Source organism: Diabrotica undecimpunctata, chromosome 3, assembly GCF_040954645.1.
Source record: "Diabrotica undecimpunctata isolate CICGRU chromosome 3, icDiaUnde3, whole genome shotgun sequence".
NCBI lineage: Eukaryota > Metazoa > Arthropoda > Insecta > Coleoptera > Chrysomelidae > Diabrotica > Diabrotica undecimpunctata.
In genome coordinates, this window is record NC_092805.1 from 78,418,351 (window position 1) to 78,435,468 (window position 17,118).

A 17,118-nucleotide genomic window follows, 5' to 3' on the forward strand; every position below is an offset into this window, starting at 1 on the left:
AATCAAAAAATTTAAGATCCACCTCCAGAGCGGCGGCCGTAGAGCGTCAAGAGACTTCAGATAACCTGGAGGACGCCACGACCGTATGACAGTATATAGAGCGATGTGATTCGAAAATATTAAAAATAGTGAGTGTCGTTTCCATGGCAACCTCATACTTTTATTGGGCGTTCTGAAATCAGTTGCGAATAGTGCTGACGCTTAAAATAAATGTATTTATTGTAAAATTTAGTTCTGTTAGGTAAATATATTTTAATGAAATAAATTTTCAACAGAAAAGTTTTAACAGAAAAGTGTGAATATGAAATATAATTAACTGTTTGTTTGTACACCATTTATATTGGGAGCCGGTTACACCAGCCGCCACTGAATATAATGTATTTTTTTACATGTGTTGAAATGAATCCCCTGATAACTTTTTTTTTATTTTTCAGAGAAATCCTTGTACATAAAAATGTCGTATTTAACGACAATGGAACACTCTCCTATACATCAAATAGAACTCTTCAGTATGCACCAGAAATAAATCCTGTAAATTTATTAAACAAGACTCTCGTGATGCCAAATGTTGCAGTATTTGTAAGTCAAAAAAAATTTGTATGTTTTGTATTGACGATATCAAGTCATGATCAGTCCTAAACCTTAACAATACTTGTATTAGATTAATCAAATAGACTATAATGGTTATATAACAGATCACTACGGATCAAGTGACAAATCGCTATTTTACAAAGCTGCATACCTTGCAAACATAAAGTTTTGTTTTCTGATTTTTTTTCTTAAAGTAGTTTTATGTAAGATTCTCTCGAGATTAGATATTTATTTTTTTGTATTTTTGTTTTTAGTTATACTTTATATTCTATGGAAATCTGTTATCGGTAAATATATCATGTTAAATCATTGCGCTTTTGCCTGCTCTTTTCACACAGACCTATATTGATAATTTTCTTTTACATATTAACAGTTTGTTATTATGTAATTTTTTAAATGTTGTGTGGTCACTTTTTAAATGTATTGTGATTTTTTTGTTTGCTTTTAAATGCTATATAGATGCTATTAAATGGCATCTTTCCATTATAACAATATAAGATTGACTACTACAGCCCCACAGCTCTATGCCGTATGTCCATATAGGCTTGATAACTGTTTGTAAATTAAAATTGTATTAAAATGAAAAAGACAGAAAAGATTTGATTTCACGTTCAAAGCGTCTATGTATCTATTGATACGTATTTCGACTTAATAAGTCTCATCAGAATAGTTATTCATAGCCATTCTTAACGTGAAAAATAATCTTCTTTGTCTTATTAGAAGCAACAATAACATGGCTTCGTTATGGACGCAATAGCGACATCTGATAGAAAAATCGGTAAGATAGTTTCGAAACAAATTCAGATTTTCTTTGTTTCGAAACTATCTTACCGATTTTAAAATTGTATGATTTATTGACAGCTTAGAGTTATGTTCTCTTAACGTAACAACAGACATTCAAACATCATCAGATCTAAAAAGAACAATCAAACATAAAATAATGGATCTTTGGAATGATCATTGGAAAAGAAGCAATAGCAAGTAAAGCGTTCTACAACCAAACGTTTTCTACCACCAGCTTCCACCAATGAAAAGAAAGGACAAATGTATCATTCAAAGATTGAGAATGGGGCACACACGCCTTACACATGGACACCTAATGAATTCAAGTAATCAGATTTTGTGACAGTACTGCAACACCACGACTTCCGTAACACATGTACTTCTTGATTGTCACCACTATCTAGAGGCCAAAAGTGAATACAATCTTGGTAACAACCTAAAAGCCGTACCTATCTCAAACAGCAGCAACTATAAAAATGTACTAAACTTGTTAAAAACACAAGGTTATACAATTTAATTTAAAACAAAATGTATTATAAAAAATGCATTGTAACTAATTTGTACCCAATGTAAAGTATTAACCATGTAAACATGAATGTAAATTGTACCTGTGTCAATAACCATTAGCTATCCAGACATATTTTTGAAATAAAAAAAACATGTGTTCATATAACAACTTATGTTAATACAACAAACCTTTTTCCATCCGTTTTAGTGGTTTTAACACTCTTTATATTTTCATTTTGCCAAGAATGACCCTTGATCTCATTTTGAAATAACCAAGTTTCATCGAGAAACACGAATTGGTATATACCTTCATTCTTCGCTTCTTTATAAGTTCTCAAGAATTGTACTCTTTTACAAACAACGTTAGGTAATTCCATAAGTCTTCGTCGTGGATTATACTTCATCCACTCAAACCCAATTTCTTTGAGCAATCTTTTTAAAGAAGTGGTACTACCATTAAATAATTCTTTATCTTTCAGTTGGAACCACAACGATTGAACCGTTACGTGCTGTTCTAAAGGATAAAAAAATAAAATTATGTTGAATGTATATTTGTTATAATCATACTTACTTCTCTGGTACATATTGTAAATGGTATCACGAATAGAGCTTATATTTAAAGTTGTTGTATTTGTTACTCGTTTATTAGTGCAATGCTTTTTCTTTGGTAACTCGAACTGTTCACCTTTTTTCTGCATTTTACATATGCTGCTTACTGATTTTTAAAGCAGCACCTACACGCTAAAATAATACAAATTTTTGTGAAGTAAAGTGATGATATTTTATTCGTATATTACCTCTTGCACAGCGTTTAAGTGTCACAAAGGACCATTTTTATTTATTTCTTCTTCTAAATAGTTAACTAATGAAGCCACAAGTTCTTTGCATCGACTATTCAGGCATTTTGACAAATAAATAAATATTTCGGGTAGTGACTAATACTCCGTCATTAACTGGTGGTTTCTTCATGAACATTTCAACACAAAATTTTACAATGAGGGACGTCTAAATTAAAAAAAGCTATATTGTATATACATTATTTTGTTACAAAAGTTTTTTTATTGATCGAGTTATTTTTAGAAGACACTTTTCTATAGAAATGTAGCCACACATACAATAGAATTACGACCTTGGTGACGTGCACGCAACTTAATTTGGCTTTTACTATATATATATATATATATATATATATATATATATATATATATATATATATATATATATATATTATATATATATATATATATATATATATATATATATATATATATATATATATATATATATATATATATATATATATATATATATATATATATATATATATATATATATATTCAGGGATTCTACAGTATTCACTGCCTTCCCTCGCTCAACCCCGTTTCCATCTCTCTCTGTTGTTCCATTCTCCATCGTTTAGGCCTCTCTTACTCATGGCGTCGTCTGCTTCGTTCCTCCAGGGTTTTTGGGGTCGTCCTCTTTTCCTCCTTCCTATGGGGCTCCATTCGGTTATTCTCTTTGAGAGGTAAATATATTTCATATTTACCTTTCAGATTTACTTTTATATTTAAGTGGTGCCTCTCCAGTTTCTGCTTTCAAACTTTTTGTTTTCTGTTTCTGTTGGGCTGGTCCGAAATGCTCCTGTGGCTATACTTAATGCCGTAGTTTAAATAACGTCAAGGTGATGTAATATTCTTTGGCAGATGCATGTACTATGGCACCTTGATCTATTTTAGATCTTATTAGGGTTTTATAAATATGGATTAAGCAGTTACAGTCCGCTGTATAGGTTTTATTAGAGAGATTTTTTATAATGTTGATTTCATTTTGGCACGTTTCTTTAATTTGCAGTATGTGTTTTCTCCATGTTAGTTTCGTATCAAAGATCATTCCCAAAAACCTAATGTCATTAGCGTAATTTAAGATTTTGTTATATAATTTTAGCTATGGATCAGGTTTTTTTGTAAATAACAAACATTTTGATTTGCCAATTGAAAACTGAAATCCTGTTTCCTTCGACCAGTATTCGAGTTCGTGAAGTGCGGTTTGTAAGTGACGTTAAACTGAGAATATATTGTTCCCTGAAGATATTAACACCAAATAATTTTCATATATGCCACGAACCGAGCTTGATTTTGATAGTATATGGTTAAGCCTTACTTGAAAATTCAGTTGTTTAAGAAAATTTGAAATGTAATAAATATTACCTCTAAAATTTCATGTATGAAGTGTTCTGATAATATCATAACGACATGCCGTATCAAATGCTTTGGTAATACCTATGAACACTGCAATTGTTTTCTGTTTGTTCGCAAAAGATTCCAGAATTTCATGCCCTAAATCAATGAGGTTATCAGTAGTAGTTCGGTTTGGTCAAAATCCACTCCGCTCGTTTACCAGGAAGTGATTTTCTTTTAAAATCCATAGCAATCTGTTGTTAACTAATTTTTCACTGACTTTGCATATTACATTGGTAAGTGAGATGGCTCTATATGAGGAAATTTCAGTTTGTGCATTGTTAAGTTTGAAAATAGGTATCATTATTGAGTTGCTCTAGGAAGCTAGAAAGACATTATTTTACCATATTCTTTTGAAAAGTTTTAGAAAAAGACATTAAGTGTTGTCTATCACGTTTTCCAAGAATACTAAAGATATAATATTGAGTCCAGAAGTAGAGTTTTTAGTAGTATTTATGGCAAAGTTAAGTTGATCTAAGGCTAAAGGGATATTGATAGAACTATTAATTTTATCTTCACAATCAAGCTGTTGTTTTTCTTGTTTTTTACAGATTTTTACTTAGAGTGTTATTAAACATTTTTCAGGTTCGTTAGAGACAAAACAAAGTTTTAATAGCGGCTCGTTTTTTCTTTTCGCTTTCGACTCCCCCACGACTTTGGTCATTTTATTGCATTATTTTTAACTTTTTGACAATACTTAAAAATCTGTCGTTTTTCGCTAATAAAATGTCCATAAACGTTTGTCCACACACATATTAAACCATCTCTTCTTTTAACATTGAATAGTACTGAAATGGATGTTTCAATGGATGGTATATATTTTAATTTCAAATTGTCCTAAAAAAGTTGAAAAATTATTTAATATCACTCATGATAAGCAGTGACGTACACTGATATAGCTAGTATGGTTAACACACATGCCCATATTTTAGAAACATCAGTAATGATTTTGCAACATATCTACAAACAACAAATATAAGGAAATGGTACGTTTTACGATATACTATCAAACTGATTCGTTTTGCAATTTCGTGTTTGACTGCTGATTTAACTGTTTCTGAGATTTTTTAACTTCGGATGGAGCAAGATATTGTCCACTACGCATTTCATTAATTCTTAAGATATTTCTTGTTAAACGATAAAAAAACTACACAATTAACCATTAGTCTCGTAAGTTATTGCAACTCAACTTAAACAACAATAGATTTCGCTCTCGACTTTTAAGCTTGTTCGATATGCTCCTTAGCCATGTAGTACATCCAACTTCATTATTACTCCTTGGCGTGGACATGTTTTTGTTTGCGTCAAAGTCTGCTGTAGATTGTAACAAAAATATGTTATGGTAACAAAAATTGTGCTAGAGGAGTCTGGGTGACGCTATCCAGTGTAGCAAAAGGGTAAACTCTAAAATGTACCTTGATACACCAACGAACTAATATGTGGAATAACAGAAGATGGAAGGGATTAGATAGAAATAAATTATGTAGAAGAAATAAATAAAGAGTAAATATGAATTTTAAATTATAGCAGAATTAAGTGTTGGCTAGCGACTATGCAGGAGAATGACACTCAAAGAAGGATTCGGCCAATTTGCATGCCCTACAGAGACCGTAAGATATAAGAACTAATGACAAGAAAACCACCAAGAAATAAACAGATGAAAAGTAAAAGTTGCTCTAGTGAATGCTTGGGCGCCAGGAAGTTAAATGTTTTCTTCCGAGATATCTTGTATTGCTGAAATATGAAAGATTGGTACTAATTGAAATATTAAATTTTAACCACACCTTTAATAATTACCAAACTTAGGTACAAACTATTTTAAATGCTTATATACTAAACCACCACCTCTTATATACAGTTAACTATAGCTATATTTACAGTAAAATCCCTGAATATAATTATAAAACAATTTACCCCCTGATATTCCCCTTAAAATTTCAAATTGTGACAAAGATTATATCCAATAATAATGTATAAATAATAAATATAAATATATACTACTCACTAATAGTTAGTTTTCGTTCAAAAATTGTTTAGGTTTTTAAGTAAAACTTCTCCGGGATATGTGTGCACACAATAACCTAACAAAGAGAAATTCAAGGGAGAGTTATAACCTCATCCCTTGGTAGACAATAAATAATTAAATTAAGTTACAAAGATTAATGTTTTTTTTTAAATTGAAGATATTTATTATTAAGGATAGTTTTTTGTTATTAAAAATAGAACCAAAAGTTAAAACCTTGAAGAGGACATAGCAAAAGTTATTTAAAGTAATTGAATGATAAACAAAAATAAGTCAGTTCTTCCTGCCGGTTTCCCTCTGTATTCCCTGGATCAGGTACTATTGGACAAATAATTCAATTTAAAATTCTTCTTAATTTCCCATAAAAAACCAACTTGAATTTCTTTCCCTTGTCCTAAGTAAGGATAACCCCAAAACTAAAAAAAATTCTTCCCCTGACTTGTAACTGGATTCTTGAGTAGGCTAAAAGGAATAGTTGTGTTACTCCATGTTTTTGTACATACAAAAGGTAAGGAAAAACACAAGGGTTATCAATCTTGAAAGGCGATACAAAAAATGTCAGCAAGTGACCTTAACTGAAATAAAAACCTTAATGGTTTTCGGTAAATAGTGACCTTCGAATGGTGTGACAATGTTTTTATAATGTATGGATATACTAAATAGATAATTTTAACGGAAAACATGATCTTTATATATTATAGAATAGGAAAAAAAGAAATATTAGCCGGTTTAAACGGTATGAAATTGAAATAAATAATTGTTTGCTTTAACTCTTGAAAGGAAATAAAAATTTGAGATAGATATAGAATCTAATACTTATAATTTATTTAGGTATAAAACTATATGAAATACCTATCAAAGACGAAATTAAAATAGGTCTGAATTTTACTAACAATGGCGGATGATATGAAGGATTTTTCCTTATAATTTATTTGTAATGTTATCTTACCGGCTAGGGTGATCCAACTGAAAATATCCTCGTACAAAACAACAAAATAACTCAAATGGTTTCTTCTAAAATAAGAACTCTTCACATAAAAAATAAACTTAAACTAAATTCGGGAAAAATGTGCCACTCCCAGCCGCAACTACCCTGATTGAATCGATGTTTCTTCAATCACATCCAGTTAACAAGTGATTTTACAAGCTGTCGGTTGGATGTATTTTCAGAATTTCACCACTGAGGGCGCAGTTTAATGCCAACCTCAGAAAATAAAATTTACTGGGAGTTATTTAAATATTTAGTTTAAGAATATTTTAATATGAATTTAATTTAGAATTAAATTAAAAGATTCCAGTCACAAAAAGAAGGTAAACGATTATTTAAGTAACGGACTCGTTACATTCCCCTCGTACTTGGAGAAAAAAAATTTTAAGTGAAAAATTTTTTTTTTTCTTTACTTGACTGATTGGTTAGATGTAGGTTAACCAATACTTTAACCATATGTAGAGCAATCAAGAATCGAGAAAAAAATAAACTTATATATAAAAAATTATAGCCATGGCAACAATTTGCCAAGTACAGCTATAAACTATATTAACTCACTAAAATACTTCCAAAACAATCTACATCGATTCACACGATTATCATTAACCACCGATTATGAGTGATGTAGAAATAAAGATATGGTTTCATCTAAAGAGACCCACATGTAACTAAGTACAAAGTCACATACTATCTAGAGTAAAATTAAAGTAGAGTAAAGCTTTAACATATCATAGTATAGACTAGTACTACAAATACTCAATGTACATAATCCAAAATAATGTGAAATCGGACCCTGGTTCCAAAATTGACTCATCAATGGACAACAGATTTATAGAAGAGCATATCCAAGGAATAATCAATCAGGCAAATGGGTGGACCGATACACAATAATAAGTAATAATAAAAGTACCAACGTACTTATATAAAACAATATAAGTAACAATAAAAAATACCAAATGTATAGACAACAATATAAGTCTCGAATTGGATGGTAAATCCAAAATTGACCATACAGTGGACAACAGATTTATAAAGTAGCATATCCAAAGATAATCAATCAGGCAAATAATGACCCAATTCACACTATAACCAAATAAACCAAATAGGGTGGGTCCACATATACCCACATCCGGTAATATGTGCCTAACCTAAAAATTCATCAAATAAATTATTCAGCCATAAAATCGATTCCATCCTGATGATCTGCCATCAGTACATTTGGGATCCAAAATAAAGACCAAAAATAAAACTAGGAGGTGTTATAAACTCAATCATCCTAGCAAATGCCAAGCTGAACAACTTGAGCTCAAAAAGGTAAAGTACCAAAGCATGTGAACTGCTGTGGTAACTTCTTACAACAAAATTAACTTATGCTGATACTCGATAACTATAGCATGTAGCTACTACAAATTTATAAGAATATCTAGCATAAGAGCACTAAAAAGAGTTTAATGTGCCAGTAAACTCTAACAACCATAGCAAAATAGTAAGAGTAAGGTAGAAGTAATAACAAAACAGAACATCAAGAACGAGTAGACCAATTTCTGAAGAAACTGCAAATTTATAATTCATTCTGATACTAATAAAAGAGAACAGGATAATTTCTAATTCAATATACCAAAATATAGATAAGTGCCTGAGGAAAGAAGTGAAAATAACTATAAATGGTCATTTGTTGCCAAAATATGGAATCACTATCCATAACTGTAATCTAAACATGCTAGCTGTAAAGGGAGCAATCCATGACTTGAATAAACTATATAAGTAAGAATAATAAATCAGCTAAGGAACAATTCTGTTATTAGACCAAAGTCTGAAAATATTAAGGATTAAAGCTAAATGTTCAAATCCTAATTAATATTAACGATAATTTACTATCTATGGAAGACGTTCTACTGCCTAGATAACTGTAAACTTGTCATGAAAATGGTGAATTCCGAAATTCATTGAACAACTGAGGCCTCTAATTGAACTAAAACTTCGAACCCACATATTCAGTCACATATACACAGGCAGAATAGTCTATATAATATAGAAGAGTACTAAAATTATGCATACTGATTATCTATATAAATTCCTAATGACATTAAAAAAAAACCATCCCACATAGCAAATCCAGATACATGTTCCTATATAACTTGATCATGACCAATAACTGAATCAAATCCATAAAAAAAATTACAACATTCTTTCCAACCTGGCAAAACAAGTAAGCAAAATGGGAACATAGGTTATACAACACATAAACATATAGCACAGTATAGTAGCATTACAATATTTAGTTCCATACCAATGCAACATCTAATATAAGTAAACACTCTAATGGCCTTAATAATTTTAACTTACTATAAACAGATACTAATCAAAATATAAGCTGTAGGTATACCAAATCTGGTGATTAATAACAAAAATCTAAGAAAATACCAAATCGTAACCAAACCGAGCCAAAACAATAACAATCAAAGGAATAGGTTAGCTTAATAGACATTAAGTTAATCTTCCTCTGAAGATGAAGATGTTGCCTCATCTGTTGTATTATCAGGGAGTAAATCCTTTATATGAAATTGACCAATTCGTCTATTTGTCGAATTGTCTTTTAATTCATATACTAAAGGAGATATTACCCTAACGACAGTACAGGGAACATATTTCTGACAAAACTTAGCAGAAATGGCATCACCTTTATTTGATTTTACAAAATTCCGTTTTAAAACTCGATCGCCCACAAAAAATCGCAAATCTCGTTTCCTCAAATTATACTGATGCTGATTTCTACGGTAAGAAGCTTTCAACTTCTTCCTAATGTCAGCGAATATTGGAGGTAAGTTTTGGAGATCTTCCATACGGTGAAGTTTCTCAGAAATTTGAGGAAGAGTTGTTGAATTTTCAGAAATTAAACCGAAATAATCACCTGACAATGGAACATGCCTACCAAAATTAACATAAGCTGGAGAGCACTGAGTGGTTTCATGAACAGAAGTTCGAATGGCTTGAGCAACTGAATGAATGTACTGATCCCAAGCTCTATGATCAGTGTAAGTGTAAGATCGAAGAGCAGTAACAATGCTACGATTTACACGTTCAGTGTGGTTAGCTTGCGGATGATAAGCTGCATTGTAGAATATCTTTTGGACCTTATATTTACTTAAAAGATCTTTAAAGGCTTTAGAAATAAATTGTGGACCATTATCACATGATACTATTTGGGGAATACCAAATAGTAAGAACACTTGCTCCTCTAAGAACTTCAAAATAGCTGGAGTTGTAGCCTTACGAAGAGGGCAAACTAAAGGAAATTTGGTGAAGTAATCTACAACTACCAAACAATACGTATTACCTGAATAACTACGTGGATACGGTCCGATAAGGTCTAAAGAGATCATTTGCCAAGGAAAATTAATGTTCCTAAACGAACCCATTAATCCAGCTTGAGGTAGGTTACTCGGCTTGCATGTTGCACAAACTCTACATCTAGAGATGTATTTCTTAACTGAGTTGCGCAGACCAGGCCAGTAATATAACTCAGCTATTTTACTAAATGTTTTATAAAAACCAAAGTGACCTGATGTCACATCATCATGAAAAGTTCTCAAGACTTCATCCCTATTTGCTGTTGGGACTACTATTTTCCAATCAGACATATTCGATAAAGACTCAACTGGACTGATTACATGTTTATACAGGATATTATTCTCTACCTTGAAATCAGGATATCTAGTAGGTTCTTGGGTGACATTATGAATCATCTTTCGATACCAATTATCTGGAGATAAAGTGGACAGATCTAAAAGACTGATATCGAATGTACGTCACAACGCATCTGCAACCACAACACCATTGGCTTTGCGATGAACAATATTATAATCAAAGACAGAAAGCCTACAAATCCAACGGGATAAACGTTGTGACGGATTTTTCATGGAATGTAACCATAATAAAGAACTATGATCTGTGATGATAGTAAACTTACGACCCTCAAGATAGTACCGAAAGGCATCAAGACCATGGATAATTGCAAGAAGTTCTCTCTCTGTGGTGGAATAATTTTTCTGTGCTTTATTGAGCTTTTTGCTGGTATAAGCTATTGGATGTTCCGAACCATCCTTCATTTGAAACAGTACACCACCTGAAGCAGTGTTGGAACAATCTGTCATGACATAGAAATGCTCTTTAAAATTCGGAGATGTCATGACAGGTGCACTAGTAAGAGCTTCTTTTATACGCCGGAAAGCATCATCGGCTTCTGAAGTCCATGTAATAGTTTGGCCTTTTTTCCTATTTTTAAGGAGATCTGTAAGTGGAGACAACAAAGTAGAATAAGACGGCACAAACCGACGATAATATCCACACATGCCTAATATCCTACGGACTTGAGTAGTAGTCTTAGGTATAGGAAAATCTTTAATAGCTGTAACTTTATCAGGGTCAGTCCTTAAACCTTTACTATCGACTACATATCCTAAAAATTTAAGACTAGGACGACAAAACTGACATTTATCTAAGTTAATAGTTAAATTAGCCTCTTTGAGACGTAAAAACAACTTATCCAAAATTTCCATATGAAGAGAAAAATTAGGAGTGACAACCAAAATGTCATCTAAATAATAAAAAACATAGGGCTCTAACTGAGGACCAATGACTAAGTCCATCAGACGACACATTGTCTGAGGAGCTGAAACAAGACCAAAAGGCATAGTGACAAACTGAAATAATCCTTTCCCACTAACTGCAAAAGCTGTATACTTTTTACTTTCCTCACTCAAAGGAATCTGTAAAAAAGCTTTAGATAGATCGATAGAAGAAATATACCTAGCATTCTGGAGTTTACTTAGAATGACGTCTATTCGGGGAATAGGATAAGCATTCCGATTTGTAGTAATATTATTCAACTTTCGACCATCAAAGCAAACCCTAAAAGATCCATCCTTTTTCTTGGTTAACCACAAAGGACTACAGTAAGAAGACGTGGAAGGTTTAATGATCTTCAACTCTAACATGGAATCAATTTCCTTTTCCAAGTCAACTTGCCAAGCCTGAGGAATAGGATACTAATATTGTCGAAAAGGTGTGGTATCTCCCACCTCGATAGTGTGAGATATTAAGGATGTACGACCTAACTTGTCTTTCGACGAAAGAGTTATAAATTTAGAGATCATATTCTCTAATTGCCTTTGTTCGGAACTAGATAAACTAGTAAAATCCTGAATAGCACTAAGTAAAGATAGATTAAATTGAGAAATAGAAAAGGAAAAATTTGAGCAATTTAGTGTGCTATTAAAAACATTTAAGAAATCCATACCTAAAATTATGGAATTCTGAACTGAAGGAATGATATAGAATGTAATTTGCTTACATAAATCTGCTACTGTGATTTCGGTTTCAAATTTGCCTGTAATAGACTGAACTGTACAATCTGCAGTAGACACTTGCAGAGAAGAAATGGGCTTAATGGAAACCTCAGCATTTTTCAGTAAAGCTAATGAATGTGAACCTATCACAGAAATGTTCGAGCCACTATCTAAAAGAGCTAAGCAAGATTGTCCTAGAATCTTAATAGGAAGATAAGGTCTATTATCATTATGTTTTCTCACTAATAACGAATTCAAATCAAAACAATTATTATCTGATTAATCAAAAATTTTAAATGGTACTAAACTAAACTTATTATCTCTACCTACACAATCAGAGGATGCAATAGGCAAACAAGAAGAATCAGAAATAAAAGAATCCTCCTGAATTGTGGTAGACTCTGGTATAGATACTGGAACTACTACACTGCTACTATTATGTTTATTACTAAAATTTGGGAAGATATTTGGGGAAGATAATCTATGTAAATCAAATGTATTATATTGTGAAGTTACTTCTTGGAGTGACTTGGTGTGGTGTGTGTTGGTTTTTTTTTGAACAACCCCTTTCCCTTTCCGACTGGAAGGTGGGTTTGGGTGGTTTGACGTGGTTGGACCAGTGATTTCGTTTGATGTAACGGTTTGATTCCCTGATGGGGGTGTGGACGGAGAAACGCTCAGGGGACGGACCTCCGATCGTTCGTTTCCCGAACACCTAAAACAATTGCGTTTAAGGGTATTTTCTTTACCACAACCGTGGCAGAAAATACGGGTACGAGGGATGCCGCAATCATAAAAAGTATGGCCAGACTCACGACAATTCAAGCACACTACAGAACTTACAACTGAGATATTACGCTCAGGGCCCTTAGATTGCCAAGAACGGTGTCTAAAAGGATTTTGGTGACCGAAAGAGTCAGAAGAGTGTTTGGAAGTGGTGGGAGGTTGAGAAAACCAAGATAAAGTTTCCTCCAAACGTTTACATTTCTCGGTGATGTCTGCTATACTGGTGATGTCTACTAAAGCTAATTGTTGGTGATAAAAAGGCAATAGACATTTCAGAATAATCTTAATTTTTGCAGAATCTGTTAGAGGAGTCTCAAGGCGACTACACATACCCAAAATGTTATTAATAAACATCGTAACAGACTCATTTGGCTTCTGTCTACGATTTTTGATTTGGTCTAGAAGGTCATCTTGAAATGAATATGGAAGAAAATCAGATTTAAGTTTCTGAGCCAAATCAGACCAATTAGAAAAATTATTGCGGTTGTTTCTAAACCACGTAAAAGCTGTACCTGTAAACAATTCAGCAGAAGCTGCAAAAAGATCATCTTCACTTACTCCTCTCGATACTCGAAGACATTCCACCCTATCCAAAAAAGAAATTACTTGGTCATAATGACCTTCACCAGAAAATGTAATGCCCCATTTATGTATCTGAACAGGTTTGGGGTGTAGAAATGAGTTAGCTGCTTGGACAGAAGAAATAGGAGTTGAAGTAGCAATTGGATTTACTCGTGAATCAAGTTCACCCTCTAGGCTAAGAATTCGGATTGAAATTGAGCGTTTATAAGATTGCTGCTCCTCATTCGAACACGACAATAAATGAACACGGCCTGAGACATGCGCTAGACGTGATATCAGCCTGGAGTATAGGCTATCTTGGACAGTCCCTCTAAAATCGGATATCCTTTTAGCCAAATCATCCACAGTCTCATCAATCTCTTCTTGCTGCTCTAGAAAAGGAATACTTGTGGCAGAAATTTGTCGAAAGCTTCTGTTTCCTTCTTCTTGCCTTAAAGCTCCACGCAATAGTTTGCGTTTTAAATCCACATTGGAAGACTCATCAATATTGATGTCCCTAATCCTCAACTCGTAATCCAATTCCTTCACTAACAAATGTTCTACCTTAAATGCAGACATTATGAAAACAAAAAAAAATAATAGATGACTAGATAGGATAGACAAAAGAAATAATGTACTAACACACCACAAAGTCAATCGAAGAATAATCTAAAGTTTTCAAAAAAAATATGAATATATATGTACCAACACACCACAAAATCAATCCAAGGAACTAAAGTTATCCAAAAAATATATATCTATATATAATTAAGTGTTTAAAAAGAATTAAGTAAAGTTAAGTTAAATATTTAAAGTTGAATCCTTGAAGCAACACACAATGGTTTCAACAAGTATATGGTTAACAAATAATTGAATATAAAAAACCCACCAATATTGGCTAATATATATATATATATATATATATATATATATATATATATATATATATATATATATAAAAATAGTAATATCTAAATTATTAAATTTTATAGTTCAATAATAGTAAAATAACTTGTTAACTGCACACAATGAGATTAAAAGGTGAGGGTTTAAATATGAATGTAAGTAACCTACAGCAATACAAGTATACCTATAAATGTAAATCTAATAAGGAAAAATAATAAATAAAGAAGTTAAAAAAAATTTGAACAAAGAGCAACAGGAACAAATTAGAAATAATAAAGAATATTTTGCACAGAGAAATATACTACAGAATGTACGGTCTGAACTGAAAATAGGCACCACGTTGGGCTCGCCAATGTAACAAAAATATGTTATGGTAACAAAAATTGTGCTAGAGGAGTCTGGGTGACGCTATCCAGTGTAGCAAAAGGGTAAACTCTAAAATGTACCTTGATACACCAACGAACTAATATGTGGAATAACAGAAGATGGAAGGGATTAGATAGAAATAAATTATGTAGAAGAAATAAATAAAGAGTAAATATGAATTTTAAATTATAGCAGAATTAAGTGTTGGCTAGCGACTATGCAGGAGAATGACCACTTGACACTCAAAGAAGGATTCGGCCAATTTGCATGCCCTACAGAGACCGTAAGATATAAGAACTAATGACAAGAAAACCACCAAGAAATAAACAGACGAAAAGTAAAAGTTGCACTAGTGAATGCTTGGGCGCCAGGAAGTTAAATGTTTTCTTCCAAAATATCTTGTATTGCTGAAATATGAAAGATAGGTACTAATTGAAATATTAAATTTTAACCACACCTTTAATAATTACCAAACTTAGGTACAAACTATTTTAAATGCTTATATACTAAACCACCACCTCTTATATACAGTTAACTATAGCTATATTTACAGTAAAATCCCTGAATATAATTATAAAACAATTTACCCCCTGATATTCCCCTTAAAATTTCAAATTGTGACAAAGATTATATCCAATAATAATGTATAAATAATAAATATAAATATATACTACTCACTAATAGTTAGTTTTCGTTCAAAAATTGTTTAGGTTTTTAAGTAAAAATTCTCCGGGATATGTGTGCACACAATAACCTAACAAAGAGAAATTCAAGGGAGAGTTATAACCTTATCCCTTGGTAGACAATAAATAATTAAATTAAGTTACAAAGATTAATGTTTTTTTTTTAAATTGAAGATATTTATTATTAAGGATAGTTTTTTGTTATTAAAAATAGAACCAAAAGTTAAAACCTTGAAGAGGACATAGCGAAAGTTATTTAAAGTAATTGAATGATAAACAAAAATAAGTCAGTTCTTCCTGCCGGTTTCCCTCGAAGATGATCCGGTGGAGAACTGGACTCAGGTGGTAACAAGATACCAAACCTGTATTCCCTGGATCAGGTACTATTGGACAAATAATTCAATTTAAAATTCTTCTTAATTTCCCATAAAAAACCAACTTGAATTTCTTCCCCTTGTCCTAAGTAAGGATAACCCCAAAACTAAAAAAAATTCTTCCCCTGACTTGTAACTGGATTCTTGAGTAGGCTAAAAGGAATAATTGTGTTACTCCATGTTTTTGTACATACAAAAGGTAAGGAAAAACACAAGGGTTATCAATCTTGAAAGGCGATACAAAAAATGTCAGCAAGTGACCTTAATTGAAATAAAAACCTTAATGGTTTTCGGTAAATAGTGACCTTCGAATGGTGTGACAATGTTTTTATAATGTATGGATATATTAAATAGATAATTTTAACGGAAAACATGATCTTTATATATTATAGAATAGGAAAAAAGAAATATTAGCCGGTTTAAACGGTATGAAATTGAAATAAATAATTGTTTGCTTTAACTCTTGAAAGGAAATAAAAATTTGAGATAGATATAGAATCTAATACTTATAATTTATTTAGGTATAAAACTTTTCCTTAATGAAATAAGGTGAAATATAACATGTATAAAATATATGAAATACCTATCAAAGACGAAATTAAAATAGGTCTGAATTTTATTAACAATGGCGGATGATATGAAGGATTTTTCCTTATAATTTATTTGTAATGTTATCTTACCGGCTAGGGTGATCCAACTGAAAATATCCTCGTACAAAACAACAAAATAACTCAAATGGTTTCTTCTAAAATAACAGCTCTTCACATAAAAAATTAACTTCTAATAAAACTAAATTCGGGAAAAATGTGCCACTCCCAGCCGCAACTACCCTGATTGAATCGATGTTTCTTCAATCACATCCAGTTAACAAGTGATTTTACAAGCTGTCGGTTGGATGTATTTTCAGAATTTCACCACTGAGGGCGCAGTTTAATGCCAACCTCAGAAAATTAAATTTACTGGGA

The 17,118-nt window shown here is 31.9% G+C and overlaps 1 protein-coding gene across 10 annotated transcripts in view; it reads left to right on the forward strand.

Annotated features, from left to right (window-relative positions):
- The window catches only part of LOC140436940 (scavenger receptor class B member 1-like), a 514,509-nt gene that overhangs the window by 424,422 nt on the left and 72,969 nt on the right, over positions 1–17,118 (forward strand). For all 10 annotated transcript variants that reach the window (XM_072526114.1, XM_072526115.1, XM_072526111.1 and 7 more), the window contains one exon: positions 435–579. In XM_072526114.1, coding sequence (XP_072382215.1) covers positions 435–579 — 145 coding nt within the window. The remainder of the gene's footprint in view (positions 1–434; positions 580–17,118) is intronic.